At 37.1% G+C, this 25,585-nt stretch overlaps 1 protein-coding gene across 1 annotated transcript in view; it reads right to left on the bottom strand.

Moving 5' to 3' along the window:
• Positions 1 to 7,957: 7,957 nt before the first annotated feature.
• Positions 7,958 to 25,585, bottom strand: part of LOC309821811 (pseudouridylate synthase TRUB2, mitochondrial-like) — a gene marked incomplete at both ends in the record, with an annotated part of 29,293 nt that continues 11,665 nt past the window's right edge. Inside the window, one exon of the mRNA XM_082653297.1 lies at positions 7,958 to 8,213. Within this exon, the coding sequence (XP_082509423.1) occupies positions 7,958 to 8,213 (256 nt within the window). The remainder of the gene's footprint in view (positions 8,214 to 25,585) is intronic.

Here is a 25,585-nt window from a genome sequence, read left to right as displayed (position 1 = left end):
GTAAAATTAACTCTAAGTTGACCTTTTTGCAGGTACTGTCACATAAATGTATTTCTGGACTTCTTAGTTGAAGGCAGTTTTCTTGTTTGTTTTTTGTTTTTGTTTTTATAAAGGAAATGATTGGCACTTACTGTGTGACTTAATATTTATTTTTATCATATTTCAAGAATAAACTGCTCATGCCTAATAATGTCTCCTACAAAGTTCAATAATCTACGTTGGGGAAGGATCAATTTCACAAACTAAGTCAAAGTTTCTGCCAAGTCAGGACCAACTTTTCTGAAGTGCTGAAAATGATTCAGGGCATCACAGGACTGAGTAAACTGTGTGCTAATTAAGGTAAAAACTGCAACAGTTTAAATCTTGTACTCGGGTTCCAGAGCAATATGACAGTAGCAATTTTATTTTTTTTCTGTTTTTCTGACATATTTATTGGAGTATAATTGCTTTACAATGGTGTGCTAGTTTCTGCTGTATAACAAAGTGAATCAGCTATATGTATACATATATCCCCATATCTCCTCCCTCTTGCATCTCCCTCCCACCCTCCCTATCCCACCCCTCTAGGTGGCACAAAGCCCAAGCTGATCTCCCTGTGCTATGCAGCTGCTTCCCACTAGCTATCTATTTTACATTTGGTAGTGTATATATGCCCATGTCACCCTCTCACTTCTTCCCAGCTTACCCTTACCCTCCCCGTGTCCTCAAGTCCATTCTCTACATCTACGTCTTTATTCCTCTCCTGCCCCTAGGTTCATCAGAACCATTTTCTCTCCTTTTTTTTTGGATTCCATATATATGTGTTAGCATATGGTATTTGTTTTTCTCTTTCTGACTTACTTCCCTCTGTATGAAAGACTCTAGGTCCCTCCACCTCACTACAAATAACTCAATTTCGTTTCTTTTTATGGCTGAGTAATATTACATTGTATATATGTGCCACATCTTCTTTATCCATTCATCTGTGGATGGACACTTAAGTTGCTTCCATGTCCTGCCTATCGTAAACAGAGCTGCAATGAACGTTGTGGTACATGACTCTTTGAATTATGGTTTTCTCAGGGTATATGCCCCATAGTGGGAGTGCTGGGTCATATGGTAGTTCTATTTTTAGTTTTTTAAAGAACCTCCATACTGTTCTCCATAGTGGCTGTAACAATTTACATTCCCACCAACAGCGCAAGAGGGCTCTCTTTTCTCCACACCCTCTCCAGCATTTATTGTTTCTAGATTTTTTGATGATGGCCATTCTGACTGGTGTGAGGTGATACCTCATTATAGTTTTAATTTGCATTTCTCTAATGATTAGTGATGTTGACCATCCTTTCATGTGTTTGTTGGCAATCTGTATATCTTCTCCAGAAAAATGTCTATTTAGGTCTTCTGCCCATATTTAGATTGGGTTGTTTGGTTTTTTTTTGCTACTGGGCTGCATTAGCTGCTTGTAAATTTTGGAGATTAATCCTTTGTCAGTTTCTTCATTTGCAAATATTTTCTCCCATTCTGAGGGTTGTCTTTTCATCTTGTTTATGGTTACCTTTGCTGTGCAAAAGCTTTGAAGTTTCATTAGGTCCTATTTGTTTATTTTTGTTCTTATTTCCATTTCTCTAGGGGGTGGGTCAAAAAGGATCTTGCTGTGATTTATGTCCTAGTGTGTTCTGCCTATGTTTTCCTCTAAGAGTTTGATAGTGTCTGGCCTTATATTTAGGTCTTTAATCCATTTTGAGTTTATTTTTGTTTATGGTGTTAGGGAGTGTTCTAATTTCATTCTTTTACATGTAGCTGTCCAGTTTTCCCAGCACCACTTATTGAAGAGGCTGTCTTTTCTCCATTGTATATTCTTGCCTCCTTTATCAAAGATAAGGTGACCATATATGCATGGGTTTCTCTCTGGGCTTTCTATCCTCTTCCATTGATCTATATTTCTGTTTTTGTCCCAGTACCATACTGTCTTGATCACTGTAGCCTTGTAGTATAGTTTGAAGTCAGGGAGCCTGATTCCTCCAGCTCCGTTTTTCTTTTGCAAGATTGCTTTGGCTCCTCAGGGTCTTTTGTGTTTCCATACAAATTGTGAAATTTTTGTTCTAGTTCTGTGATAAATTGCCATTGGTAGTTTGATAGAGATTGCATTGAATCTGTAGATTGCTTTGGGTAGTATAGTCATTTTCAAATGTTGATTCTTCCAATCCAAGAACATGGTATATCTTTCCATATGTCTGTATTATTAATTTCTTTCATCAATGTCTTATAGCTTTCTGCATACAGGTCTTTTGTCTCCTTAGGTAGGTTTATTCCTAGGTATTTTATTATTTTTGTTGCAGTGGTAAATGTGTGTGTTTCCTTAATTTCTCTTTCAGACTTTTCATCATTAGTATATAGGAATGCCAGATATTTCTGTGCATTAATTTTGTATCCTGCTACTTTACCAAATTCATTGATTAGCTCTAGTAGTTTTCTGGTAGCATCTTTCGGATTCTCTATGTATAGTATCATGTCATCTGCAAACAGTGACAATTTTACTTCTTTTCCGACTTGGATTCCTTTTATTTCTTTTTTGTCTCTGATTGCTGTGGCTAGAACTTCCAAAACTATGTTGAATAATAGTGGTGAGAGTGGAAAACCTTGTCTCGTTCACGGTCTTAGAGGAAATGTTTTCAGTTTTTCACCATTGAGAATGATGTTGGCTGTGCTTTGTCATATATGGCCTTTATTATGTTGAGGTAAGTTCCCTCTATGCCTACGTTCTGAAGGGTTTTTTTCATAAATGGGTGTTGAATTTTGTCAAAAGCTTTTTCTGAATCTACTGAGATGATCATATGGTTTTTCTCCTTCAATTTGCTAATGTGGTTTATCACATCGATTGATTTGCGTATATTGAAGAATCCTTGCATTCCTGGGGTAAATCCTACTTGATCATGGTGTACAATCCTTTTAATGTGCTGTTGGATTCTGTTTGCTAGTATTTTGTTGAGGATTTTTGCATCTATGTTCATCAGTGATATTGGCCTTTAGTTTTCTTTCTTTGTGACATCTTTGTCTGGTTTTGGTATCAGGATGATGGTGGCCGTGTAGAATGAGTTTGGGAGTGTTCCTTCCTCTGCTATATTTTGGAAGAGTTTGAGAAGGATAGGTGTTAGCTCTTCTCTAAATGTTTGATAGAATTCACCTGTGAAGCCATCTGCTCCTGGGCTTTTGTCTGTTGGAAGATTTTTAATCACAGTTTCAATTTCAGTGCTTGTGATTGGTCTGTTTATATTTTCTGTTTCTTCCAGGTTCAGTCCTGGAAGGTTGTGCTTTTCTAAGAATTTGTCCATTTCTTCCAGGTTGTCCATTTTATTGGCCTGTAGTTGCTTGTAGTAATCTCTCATGATCTTTTGTATTTCTGCAGTGTCAGTTGTTACTTCTCCTTTTTTATTTCTAATTCTATCGATTTGAGTCTTCTCCCTTTTTTTTTCTTGATGATTCTGGCAAATGGTTTATCAATTTTGTTTATCTTCTCAAAGAACCAACTTTTAGTTTTCTTGATATTTTCTATTGTTTTCTTCATTTCTTTTTCATTTATGTCTGATCTGATCTTTATGATTTTTTCCTTCTTCTAACTTTGGGGTTTTTTTGTTCTTCTTTCTCTAATTGCTTTAGTTATAAGGTTAAGTTGTTTAATTTGATTTGTTTCTTGTTTTTTGAGGTAAGATTGTATTGCTATAAACTTCCCTCTTAGAACTGTTTTTGCTGCATCCCATAGGTTTTGGGTCATTGTGTTTTCATTGTCTTTTGTTTCTAGGTATTTTTGATGTCGTCTTTGATTTCTTCTGTGATCTCTTGGTTATTTAGTACTGTATTGTTTAGCCTCCACATGTTTGTATTTCTTACGGATTTTCTTCCTGTAATTGATATCTAGTCTCATAGCATTGTAGTCAGAAAAGATACCTGATACAATTTCAATTTTCTTAAATTTACTGAGGCTTGATTTGTGACCCAAGGTATTATCTATCCTGGAGAAGGTTCCATGAGCACTTGAGAAGAAAGTGTATTTTGTTGTTTTTGGATGGAATGTCCTATAGATATCAATTAAGTTCATCTTTTTTAATGTTTCATTTAAAGCTTGTGTTTCCTTATTTATTTTCATTTTGGGTGATCTGTTCATTGGTGAAAGTGGGGTGTTAAAGTCCCCTACTGTTATTGTGTTACTGTCAATTTCCCCTTTTCTGGCTGTTAGCATGTGCCTTATGCATTGAGGTTCTCCTGTGTTGGGTGCATAAATATTTACAATTGTTATATCTTCTTCTTGGATTGATCCCTTGATCACTATGTAGTATCCTTCTTTGTGTCTTGTAGTAGTCTTTATTTTAAAGTATTTTGTCTGAAATGAGAATTGCTACTCCAGCTTTCTTTTGATTTCCATTTGCATGGAATACCTTTCTCCATCCCCTCACTTTCAGTCTGTACGTGTCCCTAGGTCTGAAGTGGGTCTCTTGTAGACTGCATATATACGGGCCTTGTTTTTGCATCCATTCAGCCAGTCTATGTCTTTTTGTTGGAGTATTTAGTCCACTTATATTTAAGGTAATTATCGACATATATGTTCCTATTACCATTTTCTTAATTGTTTTGGGTTTGTTTTTGTAAGTCTTTTCCTTCTCTTGTGTTTCCTTTAGAATTTGGAAGTTCCTTTGGAATTTTGAAGTTCCTTTAGAATTTGTTGTAAAGCTGATTCTGTGGTGCTGAATTCTGTTAACTTTTGCTTGTCTGTAAAGGTTTTAATTTCTCCGTCAAATGTGAATGAGACCCTTGCTGGCTAGAGTAATCCTGGTTGTAGGTTTTTCCCTTTGATCACTTTTAATATGTTCTGCCACTCCCTTCTGGCTTGCAGAGTTTCTGCTAAAAGATCAGCTGTTAACCTTATGGAAATTCCCTTGTATGTTATTTGTTGTTTTTCCCTTGCTGCTTTTAATATTTTTTCTTTGTATTTAATTTTTGATAGTTTGATTAATATGTGTCTTGGCATATTTCTGCTTGGATTTATCCTGTATGGGACTCTCTGTGCTTCCTGAGCTTGATTGACTATTTCCTTTCCCATATTAGGGAAGTTTTCAATTATAATCTCTTCAAATATTTTCTCAGTCCCTTTCTTTTTCTCTTCTTTGTCTGGGACCCCTATAATTCGAATGTTGGTGTGTTTAATGTTGTCCCAGAGGTCTCTGCAACTGTCCTCAAGTCTTTTCATTCTTTTTTCTTTATTCTGCTCTGCAGTAGTTATTTCCACTATTTTATCTTCCAGGTCACTTATGTGTTCTTTTATCTCAGTTATTCTGCTATTGATTCCTTTTAGAGAATTTTTAATTTCATGTATTTTGTTGTTTATCATTGTTTGCTCTTTAGTTCTTCTAGGTCCTTGTTAAATGTTTCTTGTATTTTCTCCATTCTATTTCCAAGATTTTGGATCACCTTCACTATCATTACTCTGAATTCTTTTTCGGGTAGACTGCCTATTTCCTCTTCATTTGTTTGGTTTGGTGGGTTTTACCTTGCTCCTTCATCTGTTGTATGTTTCCCTGTCTTCTCATTTTCCTTATATTCCTGTGTTTGGGGTCTCCATTTCGCAGGCTGCAGGTTCATAGTTCCTGTTGTTTTTGGTGTCTGCCCCCAGTGGCTAAGGTTGCTTCAGTGGCTTGTGTAGGCTTTCCGTTGGAGGGGACTGGTGCCTGCATTCTGGAGGATGAGGTTGAGTCTTGTCTTTCTGGTGGGCAGGACCGCATCCAGTGGTGTGTTTTGTGTGTCTGTGAACTTATTATGATTTTTGGCAGCCTCTCTCCTAATGGGTGGGGTTGTGTTCCTGTCTTACTAGTTGTTTGGCATAGGGTGTCCAGCACTGGAACTTGCTAGTCGTTTAGTAGAGCTGGGTTTTAGCATTGAGACAGAGATCTCTGGGAGAGCTTTCGCCATTTGATATTACGTGGAGCTGGGAGGTCCCTGGTGGACCAATGTCCTGAACTTGGCTCTCCCACCTTAGAGGCACAGGCCTGACACCCAGCCAGAGCACCAAGACCCTGTCAGCCACACAGCTAGTTGGGCCCCAAAGTCTCCGGTCAGGACTCGGTGGCATGGCAGTAACTTCCACTCACTCCCCCACCCCACCTCCCTGCGGCAGCAGCGGGGGCGGCTCCTTGGTTCCTTTCAATTATGAGCAATTTTATAATGGAGAGTCCGTTGCTGGGTTTAGCTTTGAGTTATTTCTTTTCATGATCTATGACATTCATAAAAGAATATCCATTTTAAAAGATTTTCAAAATGACCTTTATTACATGTCCCTATGTGCAAAGCTTTGTTGGGTACTTTTGCTAAGGGGTGTTTTTTTAAATACCGTTCTTTCACAGTGTAAACAGGAAATATTTGGAGTGGGTACATTAGTCAGAGGATGGAACTGGGGAAAGTATTTGGGGATGGAGGCTTATCATGGAAGTATAAAGTGAGAGAAATGACATTTCTTGGCTCAGTTCCCAGTATTGTTTGCCAGACACGTTTTGCCTGTGAAACAAGCAGCATTCACACCCGATAGTACCACTTTCTAATCAACTGGTAGTGAATTTAAGTTTATAAGTGACAGTGTTTTGGAAATTAAAATTCCAAAGGATTAAGTAAAGTTAACCTTTGATACACTTGCCAAAGGCAAACATAAAGAACAGAAGCAACACTGAGGAGCCTCACTAGTTTCACTCCTGTCATTGTATAAAATGAATAAGCTTTGCCAAAAGCAAAGTTGTCCTTACTCTGTTTTGAAGGCTAGCACAGCTCAGTCTAAGACAGTGAATGTGTCCCAAAATAACTGGCAGTGAGTTGTGAAATTGTCTTCATCAACGGGGTAAGGGTCATTTGGGCAGTGTTGCCAAATCATAAGGCTAGTTTTCCATGTCCCTAAACCTCAATCTTTTAAAGTTAGGCTACAGAAGAAAAAAAAAAATGTGGGAAATAAATTAAATCCAGCTGTGATCATTCTGCATACCTCTACATAACCCTAGTGGTGTTTAAGAGGCTCCCGGGTTTCAAGGAACATGTTATGAAAATCACTGCAAACTCTTTCTTGTTTATGTTGAAATTCCCAGGAAGAATTTGAAACTTCAGTAACTCTGAGGAAAACAGGAAAAGGGGTCTTTGGTCAACACTTAACCTCAGTTGTAGCTTTCAGTGGTAGAGTATCAGAAGAAATGACATGGGTCATCTGTTGGAAGAATTTGGGGAAGGATGTTTTTATATTAAAATATAACATATTCTCTAAAATTGCTAGCTAAGAGGACCTCTATTGTAGTAACTAGTAAAGAGCTGTGAGAGTGGGGGGCGTAGACATTGGAATGTAAGAGAGAATCAGCACGTCTAATAAGTTAAAAATTATGTTAGTGAGGACAAGAAGGTACACTTTTTTTTTTTTTTTTTTTTGTGGTACGCGGGCCTCTCACTGTTGTGGCCTCTCCCGTTGTAGAGCACAGGCTCCGGACGCGCAGGCTCAGCGGCCATGGCTCACGGGCCCAGCCGCTCCGCGGCATGTGGGATCTTCCCGGACCGGGGCACGAACCCGTGTCCCCTGCATCGGCAGGCGGACTCTCAACCACTGCACCACCAGGGAAGCCCAGAAGGTACACTTTTAGACATGGGAAAATACTGTCTGTGTCTAAAGAAAATCTACATGAGGTAGCTTTTAAAAATCAAAAGACTAGGAAGCTTGTTCACATTAAGCCCTGATCCTGATTCTGAGCTCCAGCCCTGTTTCTGTTCCTTGTTTCATTCCCAAGCCAAGGCATAAATGAAGGGTTAAAGTGATTCTTCTAAATTCTTCACAGGAGGGAGTTGAAACACCTAAGACTTTGATTTAAGAAACTTTCTAATTTTTAAACTTATAACCAGTTAGGTAACTGTCCAATTAATTGGTTTTTCATATATATAAATATTTATCATTTTTAATAAGTTAGAAGTCACCATGAATCAGACTTTCTGAAATGCTGTCGGAAATGTTTAACATGTTTCCTTTTCGCTTTTTCTCAAACTGACATGGGAGAAGGCTATCAGAGGGAGGTTCCAAAGTCTTCCCCTCACTCTCAGGGCTGCTACTGAATGAGGAGGAGCTGCCTTGACTAAGGACCGTATTCCTTACATGGACTTGAGCAGCGTGCTCTTCAAAGATCTGTAATTGCTTGTGTCGTGCCAGCTCAGCACTGGCTGTTCTCAAGGGAAAAAGTTGTGAAACTTCACAAACCTGAGTTAGGATTAGAGATCATAGCAGCCAAGTCATAGTTCATGGTCGAGGGCCGACAGCTGACACTCAAGGAAGTCAGGATGGAGGGCATCTTATTGATATGGATTGCCAGTGTAAGAAAGGAGACGTTCTCCCTCCCAACTCACCACACCCATTTAAAAAGAAATTGATTGGCACTGAAGATTTGAAATGCAGAAGAGAAAGTTGCTGGGATAAGGTTTAAAAAAAAATCCACACTTTGGAACAGAAAAGAAATAAAACAGTTAAATCAGTGATGAATAAAAATAAAGTTGGGGGGCTTCCCTGGTGGTGCTGTGGTTAAGAATCCGCCTGCCAATGCAGGGGACACAGGTTCGATCCCTGGTCTGGGAAGATACCACATGCCGCGGAGCAACTAAGTCCGTGCGCCACAACTACTGAGCCTGTGCTCTAGAGCCCGCGAGCCACAGCTACTGAGCCCGCGTGCTGCAACTACTGAAGCCTGCGTGCTTAGAGCCCGTGCTCCACAGCAAGAGACGCCACCGCAATGAGAAGCCCATGCACCGCAATGAAGAGTAGCCCCCAGTCACCGCAACTAGAGAAAGCCTGCACACAGCAACGAAGACCCAACGCAGCCAAAAATAAATAAATAAAAATTTATAAATAAATAAGTAAATAAAATTGGGGATGAAGAAAATCATATGATGTGAAAATGGAGGAAGAAATTAGAAAAATACAATATAAGAGACAAGGTAATGCTACAAACTTAAAAACTGCAATAATTCAGTTTCTTACTATGTTTGCCTTTTAAGTATTAACTAAATTTGAAATATTTCTAATGATGGTCAATTTAATATTTTTACTGGCAACTTAAGTTCTTGGCTAAACTTCCTAGAGCTATTTATAGACAATTTTCCCTCTCCTGCCTATAAAAATACATCACTGTAGTATTTTTAACAGCAAAGCCTGTATGAGACAATTTACTTTCATGACCTGTCAGATTCTTGTGGCTGCTTCGAAGTAGCCTCATTTGGAAACCCTTGTTTGTGGATTTTTTTTGGTCCCAAATTGGTGTCATTTTTTACTAAAAAAAAAATGTAGTAGTGTATTCATTAAGCATTCACTACATACAGCTACAACTTCATTTTATATAATTTCACACCACTGCAGGTATTTTGGTTACTTCCAGAAATAATTTTTAGATCTAGGTGACCCTGAAGAAGGATCTGCTTTCTCTTTAATACAAACTAAAGCTGCTGCTATGTTATTTTTCTTTAAACTTCCACATGGTTTATAAGTAACAAGAAGTAGGGAGCAAAAAAAGAAGTACGTTTTTTATAAAATGAGCTATAGGGAGGGGGGTGTTTTTGAGAGGTTGTAAAATACCATTCTTTACCTCCAGCCAGGAATATACTCACATCATATAGATCAGAAATGGCAACTAAGTTTCCTTGCATGTGCCAATCAGTTGTCACTGATCACTTGCTAGTTGCTGCTTGGAGAATCATATGGAGAAGGGTGTAGAAGTTTAGTTCAGGCTCAGCAAGAGAAAGTGATGTGATTTTGAAATCTTCAAGAATTTTCTCAAAAATGTTAATGAGTTTAGATGAATTATGGTTATTTTTGGCAAGAAGAAACGTTCTTGTCAGTAAGCAGCACAGAGATGCTTACCTCCACCCACTACTACTACTAGAATACTACTAGTATTCTTCTGGATGAATAAACTAATTTTTAAAAAATTAAAGATCTCCAAGGCATTTGGAAGAGCTGTTATATTAGTTACTCATAGCTTAGCGGTAATTAATTAAATAATCTAAGCCCTAGGTGAGGTCAGTTGAGCTGTGGGAATGAAATGGAACTTGATTATGGGAGAAGAGGAGTGATAATTTGTGGGCAGGAGACATCAGAAGGCTTCCTAAAATGTAAAATATTTTTGAGAGATTTTGGCTCTCTCAGTTGCCAGTGTCTTCTCTAGGTCACTGATGAAAATGTCAAATAGAGCCTGGCCTTGGTTTGACACCTGCTAAACATTATTTATGTCTTAAGACCACATCAAACCATTTGTAACCATTCTATTTATAAGTTTCCTGAGCACCCTTCTGAGTTTCCAGATATAAACTATAGCAGTGTTCTTGGCACTTAGCTGATAGATTTGCCTGAAAATACAGTTCTCTGATTTAGCATAAGAATCTTCTTTTCATGGTTTTACTTTCCTCTGTAATTCTGGGATGGTGGAAATTGTATGTGACAAAGTTTGAAAAGACTTGTATTTTAGCTCTAGAGTTCTAGCTCTAGTTAATTGTGTAATTTTGTACAAACTGGTTAGTCTCTTTGGACCTCAGAAATGAACGTTAGCCCAGATCAGCATTTCCCAACTGATGGGCCTCAAATTCCAGAATGTCCTATCTATTGACAAGGGCCTGCAAATAATTATGCAGCCCAGAATTGTCTGACTGAGTACCGCTACCACATGTGAAAGGTTGTGGAGTTACTGTCTCCAAAGAAGACTTTTGAAAAGGGTGGAAAACACCGCCATAGGTTATGAACAAGCTTCTCTCTCTCTCTCTTAGCTTTTAACTCATGGACCCCTCCTCTATATTTGACAAGGATAAGAATAATCACTTCTATTTTATAGTAAAATAACCTTGAGGCATAGAGAAGTATAATCAATTAAGTTCTCCCATATTATATGATGGCTTTTTCATTGATGTAGGAATTGAATGCTGTATTTTGAGTATGTTTGTTTTCCTCAGCTATGTGCCACATATGATCTTTATTATATTTGGCTCCTTTCTCTGATAATAATTAAACAAGCATGGATTTGTGATTACGTATTTGATTTAATTAAAATATCCTTTGGGTGATAGATTCCAATGAGAAGCAGAAGCAGAGTATGCAATGAGTTATTTTCATAAAAGATGCAATTTGACTTTTGCCAGAATTGACTGGTGGAGCCTCACTGTCAGCTAACATGAGCTATGGAAACTTGGCTCTCTGCAGAGCTAGCCACGTGGTGCCAGATACTCTTTTCACAGTGCCAGGAGATATCTGTGATGTCAAAACCCACAGGATAGCTGAGTTCAGAATGTAGGCTATGTACTCAGCAGGACACCAAAGAAAGTTGCTTGCGTCATACAGACAAACTGTATTTGGAACTGACGTCTTTGAGAGATCAAACTTCCACTGATATTTTAAAAACTTTGAGCTTCACAAGTCCTCACAGGGAGAACACATGTCGGGAGCTACAGACACACTTATGTCGGGTGTCTTAATTGATGACTGCCAGGAATTGTGGCATTTCTTAATTGTATGTAGAAAGATACACATTTTCCATTTCCAAGAGTTGGTGAGGTTAAAAAAAAATCTAACCAAAAAATATGATGTTTCCATCTTAAAAGTGGAGGTTTAGTGGGATAACACATAAATTCAATGATTCTCTCTTTCAGACCCCAGACCTTATGCTACAGGTAAGGACACTGTGTGTTTACTTCAAGGGATTCATGAACTTGCTTAGGCAAAGAGCCTTAACTGTTGGTTGATTAAATAATATATTTTGTCTATTTGTACTGCTATGTACACTACTGTGGCTAATACAATATTAATTCATTAAAAGGTATTACTGACATTATGTCTTTTTACAGTATTGTTTTTATGTTTATATGCGTGTGTGCATATATATATTTATTTAATCTATTGATCTTAAGAGTTCAAGAGTTATCACATGGGGGTCTGTGATATTTTGCTTGTCAAGGGCCCTCACTTTGAAAAGGTTGGGATCCACTGTCTTAATGGATTTCAGGTAGAGTGACAGCTGATGGAGAGGTATTTTTGGCAAAGGGGCTCTCTGGCTGTAGCTGCCTGTATGGTAGGATAAAGGGCAAAACGTGTCTTAAGAAGAAGCAATCTTAACTAGTATTCTACAGGCCACAGACTAAATTTTACTTGTAAGAATAACGCTTAGTGTGAGAAGTGATTTCTCTCCCAAATCCAAGGTGTCACCTTATTTCTAAGTTATGGGACCAAAATAACAATAAAAACAACAGATTCTAAATGTTTTATTCGATCTCATGATCCCAGGTATTATCCATCTAAATCACTGGTATTTTAAAGTTAGTTCAACTACATAACAGATATTTGCTCTAAGAGGAAGAAAATGATAAAGTATTAGTTAGAAGAAATATTAAACTGCTGTAGGTATAGGGGTTATGCTTGAGTGAAGCTAGTTATGGCAAGTGAGATGGCTGCCGCCCTCTAGTGGTTAGTGGTTCTCTCTCTCTCCCTCTCTTTCCCGATGTCTCTCTCTCACCTCAAGTGCCCGAGACATTTCCCTGAGAAGTTTCCTGTTTCCTGTTATTCAATCAAAGCACCATAAAAAAAAAAAAAAAAAAAAAAAGAGTTTGCAGTCTATTGCCACTCTCATCTTCAAATCCCAAGAGATTTTATCCCCCTGGCTTAAAGGCACACTCATATATATTTATATATATATATAATATGTATATATATGTGGGTTTTGCTTGTCGCTATCATGGATTTTTACATTTAACCAAAAATATTTGTTGAATATCTACTATGAAACTACCTGTATGCGACTATTCACAGAAAAAGTATGAGATAATTCTCACCCTGAAGAAACTTTTAATATAGGAGAGGATATGAACAAACATGAAATTTTTTTTTATCATGAAGGCCAAAGAGTTTTATTTACTAGAAAAACAATTCTTTGGTTTTACATGCTTGACTCACTGGTCATTGAGATAAGATGATTTTCAGTGTTTAGCAAAATTTTTAAAAAGAAAATTACAGTGCTAGAGGATGCCCATGTTACAAAAATTGGCATAGGTGTGTGTGATGGGGGAGGATGAGGACACAGTCCTAGCTGTGTCCCTTATTTACACCTCTTCTTAAACTGTCATATTTACTCGTTGCCTTGCTTGTAAGAAGACGAAAGACTGGTAAGACATCGCTGATAATTTTCATTCCTTTTCCAGGTCAATAAAGGACATTATAGGACTAATTGTCACCCTAATGCCGTACTTAGATGTGAGCACATTGTCTTGTGCATGAGTATCCAGAAAATGTCTAGCCTCCCAGTGCATTTATACCTCATGATTTCAGATTCCTTGCTCTCTAGGGATAGTTGTATGTTAAGAACAGAAAAGGAGGTCTTATAAATGTTTCTATAAGTATGTTCAGTAAATTCTTATCATGCAAGTAAAAGAATATAATTTGTACTAAACATTGCATTTGATTGTGGACCCACACATTATAGGACTATGTAATGGCAGTCAGATAATACTAATAAAAGGTATTCTTAGAGATTTAAAATTATTCCTAAAGAGTTTTAAAAGTTTGCCCATGTGTAGAATGAGTCTCTTTTAAATTTTAATAGGCTTAAAAAGTTTTCTTTTTAAAACTAAGACTATTTGGGGGGCATACATTTAAAAATATTTGAAAAAAATTGATTTAGAAGATAACCTGACTTGGAATGCCCTCATGTAAGATTTCTGAGGAACTTAGTTGATTTTATAGTATAAATATGAACAGATCATATGATATCACAGGAAAAATATCTAATGAAGACATCAATTGCATTAATATAAGTATGATATTCAGATCAGTACTGTTCTCTGTCCTGGGCAGGTACGTGTGAGATACTGTGTTCTATTCTGGGTGTCAGAGTTTAATGATGTCAACTAATCACAGAGTTTTCAGAAGCAGGAAATTTTGGAAGTTGTATGGAGAACAGCTAAACAAACTGGGGCAAAACACTAAAGATGATATTTTAGCTCGTTTTAAATATATGTAAGACTGGGCTTCCCTGGTGGCGCAGTGGTTGAGAGTCCGCCTGCCGATGCAGGGGACACGGGCTCGTCCCTCGGTCTGGGAAGATCCCACATGCCGCAGAGCGGCTGGACCATGGCCGCTGAGCCTGTGCGTCCGGAGCCTGTGCTCCGCAATGGGAGAGGCCACAACAGTGAGAGGCTCGCGTACCGCAAAAGAAAAAAAAAAAAAAAAAAATATATATATATATATATATGTAAGACTATGATGTAGAAGGAAAGAAAATGAAAGAGGAAACAGATATTGAGTCTAAACCTATAGTTTAAAAATTCCACTTTTTTCTATATAAAATATGTATCAAATTCATACCTTTCTTTCTTCTCACTTAATATGTCTCCTAGATTTGGCCCAGTCTCTTTATTCTCAATGTCATTACTTTAATTTGGATTATTGCAATAAATGTGTATCTGGTTTTTACAGCTCACCCCTGACCTCATCCATCTTAATGCTGTTACTAAATGATTTCTCTTAAAATATTGTTGGTGTCATGGAACTACAATTCTAAACTATGGCTGACCTTTAAGCGGCCCCATTCACAGTTTATGCTGATTTCACCCTGATCTTATTTTCTATTATTTCTGATGGGCCATCTACTCAACTTAAGTTTGTTCCTCCACTATCCCACATATATGTCATGTTCTTTGTCAGTTCCATAACTGACAAAGTTATATCTTTCATTTTCCCACTCCAAACCCTCTGTCCATAAATTTCTCCCTATGCATCCAATTCTTATCTATTCTTTGAGAGCCATTACATGTCATTCTTTTCTTGAGGTCTTCTTAAACTAGTCTAACCATAATAATTTTGCATCATAATTCCCATAGTGTATTTTGACTGACATTTAATACTTTTAAAATAAGGCATAGTTACAAAATAATACTTATTCCATGATATTGCTCATCATTTCACTCTAGTCAAATTTTATACTGTCAAGATAGATTTTTTCAGTGATGACCCTGATTCATCCATGCCTCCTTGTACCTGTGGCCTTGGAGAGACTCCAAATGGATTTGGCCATTTGACATTTGGCCAAAGAGGCAATAAGCAAGTGCAATGTAAAAAGAGACTTGAAAAATGTTGTGCCCTGGAGCTTGCCTCCTCTTGCTGCTCTTTGGCACCCTGAGACCAACCATGTGAAAGAACTTAGGTTACCTTGATGGAGACATGTGGCCCGGTCAACCTTGCTCCCTAATCCAGGGTCAGTACCAACTAAACGCCAGTATCAACTGCCAGACATATGAGTGTGGCTGCCCTAGAGCCACTAGCCCCCAACCAACCCAGCCAACATACTGCAGCTGCGTGACTGAGCGCAAGCAAGACCAACAGAAGAACTGGCCAGTAGGCATTGCCGACTCATAGAATTGCTAGGTAAGGAAAAAAAAAGATTGTTGTCCTAAGTCACTACTTTTAAGGGTGGCTTGCTTTGCAGCAAAAGCTGCTGGATATATAATAATAGTTCTTTATCAGTCAATTTTTACTTGGGTTCTAGATCTGCCTCAGCACCTAAACTGTGAGTTATCTGAGAGCAAGAACCATGAAATCTTTTCTGAAATCTTCAGGATTTTAGCTAATTGACAATGTATAGACAATTTGATTAAAATTTTCCTCTAATAATTTTAATTTTTTTTTTTTGCATCGTAAGGATGAAATTACCAATCTTTACACACAACGACATCACCTGCATTTTCTAATTTTAGGAAGGATAAAATTGTTTTAAAATATAAAATTCATGATAAGTATAACCTTGGATTAGACCTTAGATTTTTTTAAAATTTCTATAAAGAATGATACTGAGACAATTAGCAAAATCTGAATACGGACTGTATATTAGATAATAGTAATTTATCAGTGTAAAATTTCCTCGATTTTATAATTACATTATGGTTATATAAGAGAATGATTCAGTAAAAATAGTAGTACGAAATTTACTATTATTAAATAAGTATATATGGAGAGAAGAACAAGAAGGGGGTGAGACAGAGAGACGGAGAAAATCTTTTGGCAAAATGCCAAGAATCTGGTGCGTCTTAGGTGAAGGGTACAATGGGATTCATTATACTATTCTTGTATCTTTTTGATATATTTGGAATTTTTATTCAAAAAAAGAGGTAAGAGCCACTGCTCACCAAGTAATTTAAACATTTTAACTTATAAAAGGTATAGGTCACTGCTGTTTAAAATGGAAAGTCTGTTGGACACTAAGAATAAGCTGACAGTTACTCCATCAACTCCACTGTCATCACTCATTATCCTAAGGAATTTGTTCTTTAGTCCGTGATGAAGGATTGGAGAAGGAACAGCAGACCATGTGCAATGAATGCTGTAGACTGGGTGGCTAGAAATAAGCTTGGGGATCTTCAGGCTTACCAGATCTTGTAATATATGCAAAAGTTACCAGTAGATTCTAAAAACAAATGCTTTCCAACATTATTCCTGGAAATAGTGTAGCACTGACCTACTATTCTACTCTAAGAGGATGTCCCACTGCAGTGAAGAGCTGCTTACTTTGCAATTAATAAATGATACAAGAGGAGCGAGATTACACTACAATTTTTTTTCCTTTGGGTAGGAGATACAGAATTGAAACTTAAACCATTTAATGATTTCCTAAATGTTCAGAGTCCTTTTCTCTGTAGACTGAGCTATGGGATCATCAGGAATTTAACACAATGACCCCTGTTAAAATTTATCTGAAATTCCTTGACTTCTTTACTATTGTATATATGTATAAATAATAAAAACCTTCATTTGCTGGAAAAACTCTGGAATGCTACCAACTAATTTGATATGTTTACTATTTCAGGAAAATTTTTTACGATAGGAACTTAAATCTTTAATTACAAGATGTTATAGATACTGTTTTATTGAAATACACAATGAAAACAAGCAAAACAGTCTGAAATTAAACTCCAAATGTTTAATTCCAAATGCTGTTAAGAGGGTGAATATTTCCTTTAGGCATTTTAGGCATTGATTTAAACATCTTTTGCAAAGTATTGATTTTAGTAAGAAGTATATTTTAAAAATCTGAACTAATTTTATGTTTATGTTAGATTGAACTCAATTAAAAATAATGGCCTTTTTCCTAGATATTCTTAGATGAAAGCATTGAATTAAAACAAAGGGATGTTGGGACTTCCCTGGTGGTCCAGTGGTAAAGAATCTGCCTCCCAATGCAGGGGATGCGGGTTCGATCCCTGGTCGGGAAACTAATATCCCACATGCCGTGGTGCAACTCAGCCCACACACCACAACTACTGAGCTCACGCACCTCAACTAGAGAGCCCGCTGCCACAAACTACAGAGCCCATGCCCTCTGGAGCCCGTGCCACAACTAGAGAGAGAAAACCCGCACGCCATACCTAGAAAGAAGTTGCAATGAAGAGCCCGTGCACTGCAACAAGCACCGCAACAAGCACCACAACAAAAGGTCCTGCATGCTGCAATGAAGACCTGATGCAGTCAAATAAATAAATAAATATTAAAAAACAAAAAAACAAAGGAATGTTAAGCTTTGCTGCAATTGACACTATTTGGGAATAAGAGATAAATACATAGGCCAGTAGCCAAAGTATGGGTTAAGTAAGGATCAAAGAGAGAAGATTGTGGTTAAAATAGAACTTTCTTTAAAAGCATGCTATGCTTTTCATTACCGATGGAAAATAAGTTCACAGCCAAGATAAAATCTCCCTGTTCGTTATCATCTACACAGTGTGCTAAGTTCAAAGGCAAATGGCCCTAAAAGTGCTGGAATCATCACTTGGCATCCATTAACAAAATCATGATCAAGACATACTGGCATGAGAACCCCTTTAACATAGACAAGTCCAAAATATGTAGCTCTAGTAAGAATAACAAAGAATTCGTGTACAAAGAGTAAAGCTCCCTTAAGAAAAAAATAAAATTTCCCACTTAGATTGTAAAAATATTTACCCTATAACTTGAACTGGGGGTAGAGGCAAAAAAAAAATTTCTCTTGAAATGCCCAAAAATCCAATTTCTTGTATGGTTTTGTGATATTTTTCCCCTTGCATAAATGAGATAACTGGGCCATAATGCTTATTTTAAAATACATTTTACCTTTTCTAACTGAGCCCAGATTCCACATACTTAACTATCCCTGGTTCAACTCCATTCTTTAGCACTCCATCTTGTCACTGGTTGGAAGTGATGAGGTATGCCCTGGTTTCTTCCTATTTATAGAGCAGAGGCAATGAACCGAAATGACAGATGTGGCTTATGTTAGTTAGGGCTTAAGTGAAAGTCTTATGCTCTAGGCTTGTGTGTGAACCTAAAGAATGAGGAGTGGGCTCTTCACCAACTTCTCTTCTCCTTTGCTTATCAATTTTGATTAATCAACCATATATATACTTAGGAACTGGCAAAGGTAAATTATCTTCTCTTACTTACTAAATAAGAACTTCTAAATAATTGTAAACCTCTAAATAAATGAAGCTTAGCACATCCTTGTATCTGTTATTCAGGAGCTTTTTTCCTCCGTGCAGCCTGAATCATTAATTGTTCAGTTGTTTTTTAAAAAAATTGTTTATTTATTTATTTATGGCTGCATTGGGTCTTTGTTGCTGCACGTGGGCTTTTTCTAGTTGCGGTGAGTGGGGCTACTCTTCTTTGTGGTGTGAGGGCTTCTCATTGCAGTGGCTTCTCTTGTTGTGGAGCACAGTCTCTAGGTGTGCGGGCTTCAGTAGTTGTGGCACGTGGGCTTCAGTATTTGTGGCTCGCAGGCTGTAGAGCGCAGGCTCAGTATTTGTGGTGCATGGGCTTAGCTGCTCAGCGGCATGTGGGATCTTCCCAGACCAGGGCTCGAACCCGTGTCTCCTGCATTGGCAGGCAGATTCTTGACCACTGCGCCACCAGGGAAATCCCAATTGTTCAGTTTTAATATTTTATATTTACTTAAGAAGAAATGGTGACCTATTACCCTCTTTAAATTTGTTCATATCCTACTGGGCTTAGAATACCATCCTTTAAATGAAAGAATATGGGTTCTATTCATCTCAATTGATTATAAATCTTAAAAAGGTCAAGTTGGTCTCTGGATTATGCTATTCATTCATTCATACAACAGATATTTCTTGAGTATGTGCCACATGCCAGGCCTTTACTAGCACAGCATAGAATACATAGTAAAGAATACACATTCCTCACTCTTATGGGTTTGATATCTTATGTAGGATAAAACCAAGTGTGTAGACAATTATGATACAGCACTATAAAGAAGTATAAGTTCTAGGATGAGGTTAAGTTACAAGGTGCTATGAAAGCATATAGAAAAGCAATACAACTCAACGTTTGACACTGGGAAATTTCCCAGAGAAAATAATACCTGAAATAAAAACTGAAAGACAAGTAGGAGTAAGGATCTGAAGACCAAATATGAAGGAGGGGAGGGGCAATAGAAAGATGGAAAAGCATTTCAATGAGAGGTACCAGCATGAGCAAGGCCCCAAAGGTTAGAGATAGCATGATGTGAGCCTAGACACTGGGACGGAATGAGAAGAGATGTGGCTGGCGATGTCAAATATTGAAGATAATTTCCATCCTTGTTAGGATTTCAAGCTTTGCCATGAAAGCAATGAGCAGCCATTGTCGACTTTCAAAGTAGGAAACAGACAATATAAAAATCACACTGTCTGCAATTGGAAATGGATCAGAGCTGGGAAATACTGTTAAGAATATGATTAGGAAGATGTTGCAATGATCTCAGCAAGAATGATGGAGATTTAAATCAAGGGATGGAGAGAAGTTGATAGATTTGGGGGAGATTTAGAAAGTGGACTTTAAAAGACTTGGTAATTAACTGGTGAGAGACAGGGAGAGAGAAAGACAGAGAGAATTAAAAAATAATATGCACAGTTCTTGTCAGGGCAACTGATGGATGGTAGAGATATTAATAGTTATAAATGTGATATGGAGAACAGGAGAGAAATTCACCTTCCAGATTAAGATTTGGAAGTCATCGGCATATAGACTATAATTAAAACGGTGAGCTATGCATATAACCATGTGGGGTATGTGTAGGTGAAAAGAAGAGGAGGCCTGAAACATAACCATGAAAGAGACCAACATTAAAGGAATCAGTTGAGTGAGATGAACCTGCAAAAAACAAACTGAGATGGATAACCCAAAGAGACATGAGGAAAATCTAGGTCTATGGTGTCAAGGAAATCAAAAGAAGCCAGTGTCACCAATGCCAATATCATATGGAATTAAGTCATATGAACGCCAAAGATTATCTTTATACTTATTAATGGCCCATACCTTGAAGATATTGCTTTCCCAGCCTTTCCCTTTGACTACCTACTTGGCCACATCTTAAAAGAAATATTGGAAGTTAAAAACTACGTATTCTATTAGTGAGTATATTAATGATGTCACTGTAATATGTGTATTGTAAGTTTAAAAAAATTGTAGTACTAAAAATAGAGTTAACATATGACCCAGCAATCCCACTCCTAGGCATATATCCAGAGAAAAGCATAATTCGAAAGGATGCATGCACCCTGATGTTCATTGCAGCACTATTTACAATAGCCAGGACATGGAAGCAACCTAATGTCTATCAACAGAGGAATGGATAAAGAAGATGTGGTACATATATACAATGGAATATTACTCAGTCATAAAAAGGAACGAAATTGTGTCATTTGCAGAAACGTGGATGGACCTAGAGACTGTCATACAGAGTGAAGTAAGTCAGAAAGAGAAAAACAAATATCATATAATATCACTTATATGTGGAATCTATAAAAATGATACAGATGAACTTATTTGAGAGCAGAAATACAGACACAGATGTTGAGAACAAATGTATGGATACCAAGGGGGGAGAGATAGTGGGATGAATTGAGAGATTGGGATTGACATAAATATACTACTATGTATAAAATAGATAACTAATGAGAAACTACTATTTAGTATAGGGAACGCTATTCAATGATCTGTGGTGACCTAAATGGGAAGGAAATCTAAAAAAGAGTAGATATATGTATATATATAACTAATTCACTTTGCTGTATAGCAGAAACTAACACAACATTGTAAAGCAACTCTAGTCCAATAAAAATTAATTTTAAAAATAGTAGTAATCATTTAAATTTCAGCAACATATTTTCCTTCCCTTTCCAGATCTGAAGTTGTAATCAGGGGTGCATAATGTATTAAATTGTTAGTTAGGAATTAATTTGGTTATGAAACAGAGGGGAAAATCCTTGTGTGGAGCAATAGAGTTATTAGGCTAATTATTTAGAACTCAGATTTTGGACTCAAAGAGAGGTGGGTTTGAATATATTGCTACACATTTAGTAGTTATGTGACACTGGATAAACATCTTAAGTTCTCCAGCCTCAGTTTCCTCACCTGAAAATTGGAGATAATAACAGTATGTATCTTTAAGTGTTTTTGTAAATACTAAACGTGATAATTTATGTAACATGATTAATACATTAATTAAACAGTTATTTCTTAGTAACATCATTGGCCTTATTAACAGATTATAACTGATTGAGCTAAATATCAAATACTCTGGTGATTTTTGCTCTGGTGCTTGTGTTTCATAAAAATTACAAAAACATTTGTATGAAAATCAGTGAGGAAACAGCAGACTTGTACCAAATATAGATCAGATATGATCGGGCGTGTTCAGGGTGGTATGGCCATAGACAACAATATAAATCAAAGGACCTAACAGACATATTCAGAACAGTCCAAAAGCAGCAGAGTACACATTCTTTTCAAGTGCACATGGAACATTCACCAGGATAGAACATGTCAGGCCGCAAAACAAGTCTTAACAAACTTAGGAAGACCGAAGTCATATCAAGTATCTTTTCTGACCACAATGGTATGAAACTAGACAACAGTAATAGGAAGAAAATTGGAAAATTCATAGATATATGGAAATTAAAAACCCACTCTAAACAACCAATAGGTCAAAAAAGAAATCAAAAGGGAAATCAAAAATATCTTGAGACAAATGAAAATGGAAACACAATATACCAAAATTCATGGGATGCACCAAAAGCAGGTCTAAGAGGGAAGTTCATAGCAATAAATGCCTACATTAAGAAAAAAGACAATCTTAAACAAACAAACTAACTTTACACCTCATCGAACTAGAAGAAGAAGAATAAACTAAAGCCAAAGTTAACAGAAGGAAGGAAATAATAAAGATCAGACTAGAAAGAAATGAAATGAGCCTAGAAAAACAATAGAAAAGATTAATGAAACTAAGAGTTGGTTTTTTGAAAAGATAAACAAAGTTGACAAACTTCAGTTGGACTAACAGAGAAAGAAAAAGGGAAGACTCAAACAAGTAAAATTATAAATGAAAGAGGAGACATTACAGCAAACACCACAGAAATACAGAGGATCATAAGAGACTATTATAAACAATTATATGCCAACAAATAGAAGAAATGGATAAATTCCTAGAAACATAAGACCTACAAAGACTGAATCATGAAGAAATAAAAGATCTAAATAGACCAATGATGAATAAGGAGTTTGAATCAGTATTCAAAAATCTCACCAAAAATAAAATCCCAGGACCTGATGGCATCACTGGTGAATTCTACCAAACATTTAAAGAAAAATTAATACCAACCCTTCTCAAACTCATCCAAAAAACTGAAGAGAACACTTCCAATATCATTTTACAAGACCAGATTTAGTCTGATACCAAAACCAGACAAGGACACTACAAGAAAACAAAATTACAGGCCAATATCCCTCATGAACATAGATGCAAAAGTCTTCAATAATGTACTAACAAACTGAATTCAACAGCACAGTAAAAGGATTATACACCATAATCAAATGGGATTTGCTCCAGGGATGCAAGGATGGATCAACATACATAAATCAATAAATGTACTGCACCACATTAAAAGAATGAAGGATTAAAAATCATACGATCATCTCAATAGATACAGGACAATCATTTGACAAAATTCAACAGCCTTTCATGATAAAAAACTCTTAGCAAGACAGAGGACCTTCAAGATGGCTGAGAAGTAAGAAGTAGAGATCACCTTCCTCCCCACAAATAAATGAAAAATACATCTACATGTGGAACAACTCCTACAGAACACCTACTGAATGCTGGCAGAAGACCCCAGACTTCCCAAACAGAAAGGAACTCCCCACGTACCTGTCCATGTGGCTGACAGTGTCTTGGTGCTCTGGCTGGGTGTCAGGCCTGAGCCTCTGAGGTGGGAGAGCCATGTTCAGGACACTGGACCACCACAGACCTCCCAGCCCCATGTAATATCAATCAGCAAGAGCTCTCCCAGAGATCTCCATCTCAACATGAAGACCCAGCTCCAATGAATGACCAGCAAGCTCCACTGCTGGACACCGCATGCCAAACAACTAAAAGAGAGGAACACAACCCCACCCATTAGCAGAGAGTCTGCCTAAAATCATACTAAGTTCACAGACACCCCAAAACACACCACCAGACATGGTCCTGCCCACCAGAAAGATCCAGCCTCATCCACCAGAACAAAGGCACCAGTCTCCTCCACCAGGAAGTCTACACAACCTATTGAAGCAACCTTACCTACTAGGGGAAGACATCAAAAACAACGGGAACTATGAACTGGCAGCTTGTGAAAAGGAGACCCCAAACACAGTAAGTTAAGCAAAATGAGAAGACAGAGAAATACACAGAAGATGAAGGAGCAAGGTAAAAACCCACCAGACCAAACAAATGAAGAGGAAGTAGGCAGTCTACCTGGAAAAGAATTCAGAGTAATGATAGTAAAGATGATCTAAAATCTTGGAAATAGAATGGAGAAAATACAAGAAATGATTAACAGAGACCTAGAAGACCTAAAGAGCAAACAAACAATGATGAAACCACAATAAATGAAATTAAAAATTCTCTAGAAGGAATCAATAGCAGAATAACTGAGGCAGAAGAATGGATAAGTGACCTGTAAGACAGAATGGTAGAATTCACTGCCACAGAACAGAATAAAGAAAAAAGAATGAAAAGAATTCAGGACAGTCTCAGAGACCTCTGGGACAACATCAAATGCACCAACATTCGAAATACAGGGGTCCCAGAAGAAGAAGAGAAAAAGAAAGGGACTGAGAAAATATTTGAAGAGATTATAGTTGAAAACTTCCCTAATATGGGTAAGGAAATAGTCAATCAAGTCCAGAAAGCACAAAGAGTCCAATACAGGATAAATTCAAGGAGAAACACCGAAGAAACATATTAATCAAACTATCAAAAATTAAATACAAAGAAAAAATATTAAAAGCAGCAAGGGAAAAGCAACACATAACATACTAGGGAATCCCCATAAGATTAACAGCTGATCTTTCAGCAGAAACTCTGCAAGCCAGAAGGGAGTGGCAGAACATATTTAAAGTGATGAAAGGGAAAACCTACAACAAAGACTACTCTACCCAGCAAGGGTCTCATTCAGATTTCACAGAGAAATTAAAACTTTTACAGACAGGCCAAAGCTAAAAGAATTCAGCACCACCAAACCAGCTTTACAACAAATTCAAAGGAACTTCTATATGCAGGAAACACAAGAGAAGGAAAAGACTTACAAAAACAAACCCAAAACAATTAAGAAAATGGTCATAGGAACATACATATCGATAATTTCCATAATGCAAATGGTTTAAATGCTCCAACCAAAAGACATAGATTGGCTGAATGGATACAAAAACAAGACCCATATACATGCTGTCTACAAGAGACTCACTTCAGATGTAGGGACACATACAGACTGTAAGTGAGGGGATAGAAAAAGATATTCAATGCAAATGGAAATCAAAAGAAAGCTGGAGTAGCAATTCCCATATCAGACAAAATAGACTTTAAAATAAAGATTATTACAAGAGACAAAGAAGGACACTACATAATGATCAAGGGATCAATACAAGAAGAAGATATAACAATTGAAAATATTTATACACCCAGCATAGGAGCACCTCAATACATAAGGCAAATGCTAACAGCCATAAAAGGGGAAATCGACAGTAACATAATCATAGTAGGGGACTTTAACAACCCACTTTCACCAATGGACAGATCATCCAAAATGAAAATAAATAAGGAAACACAAGCTTTAAATGATACATTAAACAAGATGGACTTAAGTGATATTTATAGGACATTCCATCCAAAAACAACAGAATACATTTTCTTCTCAAGTGCTCATGGAACATTCTCCAGGATAGATCATATCTTGGGTTACAAATCAAGCCTTGGTAAATTTAAGAAAATTGAAATCGTATCAAGTATCTTTTCCGACCACAATGCTATGAGACTAGATATATCAATTAGAGGGGAAAAAAACTGTAAAAAATAAAAAAACATGGAGGCTAAAAAATATTCTATTAAATAAGCAGAGATCACTGAAGAAATCAAAGAGGAAATCAAAAAACACCTAGAAACAAATGACAATGAAAACACAATGGCCCAAAACCTATGGGATGCAACAAAAGCTGTACTAAGAGGGAAGTTTATAATAAAAT

This window comes from Grampus griseus, assembly GCF_964374135.1.
Source record: "Grampus griseus genome assembly, chromosome: 4".
In the NCBI taxonomy this organism is placed as follows: Eukaryota; Metazoa; Chordata; class Mammalia; order Artiodactyla; family Delphinidae; genus Grampus; species Grampus griseus.
This window is presented reverse-complemented; position numbering and strand designations above follow the sequence as displayed.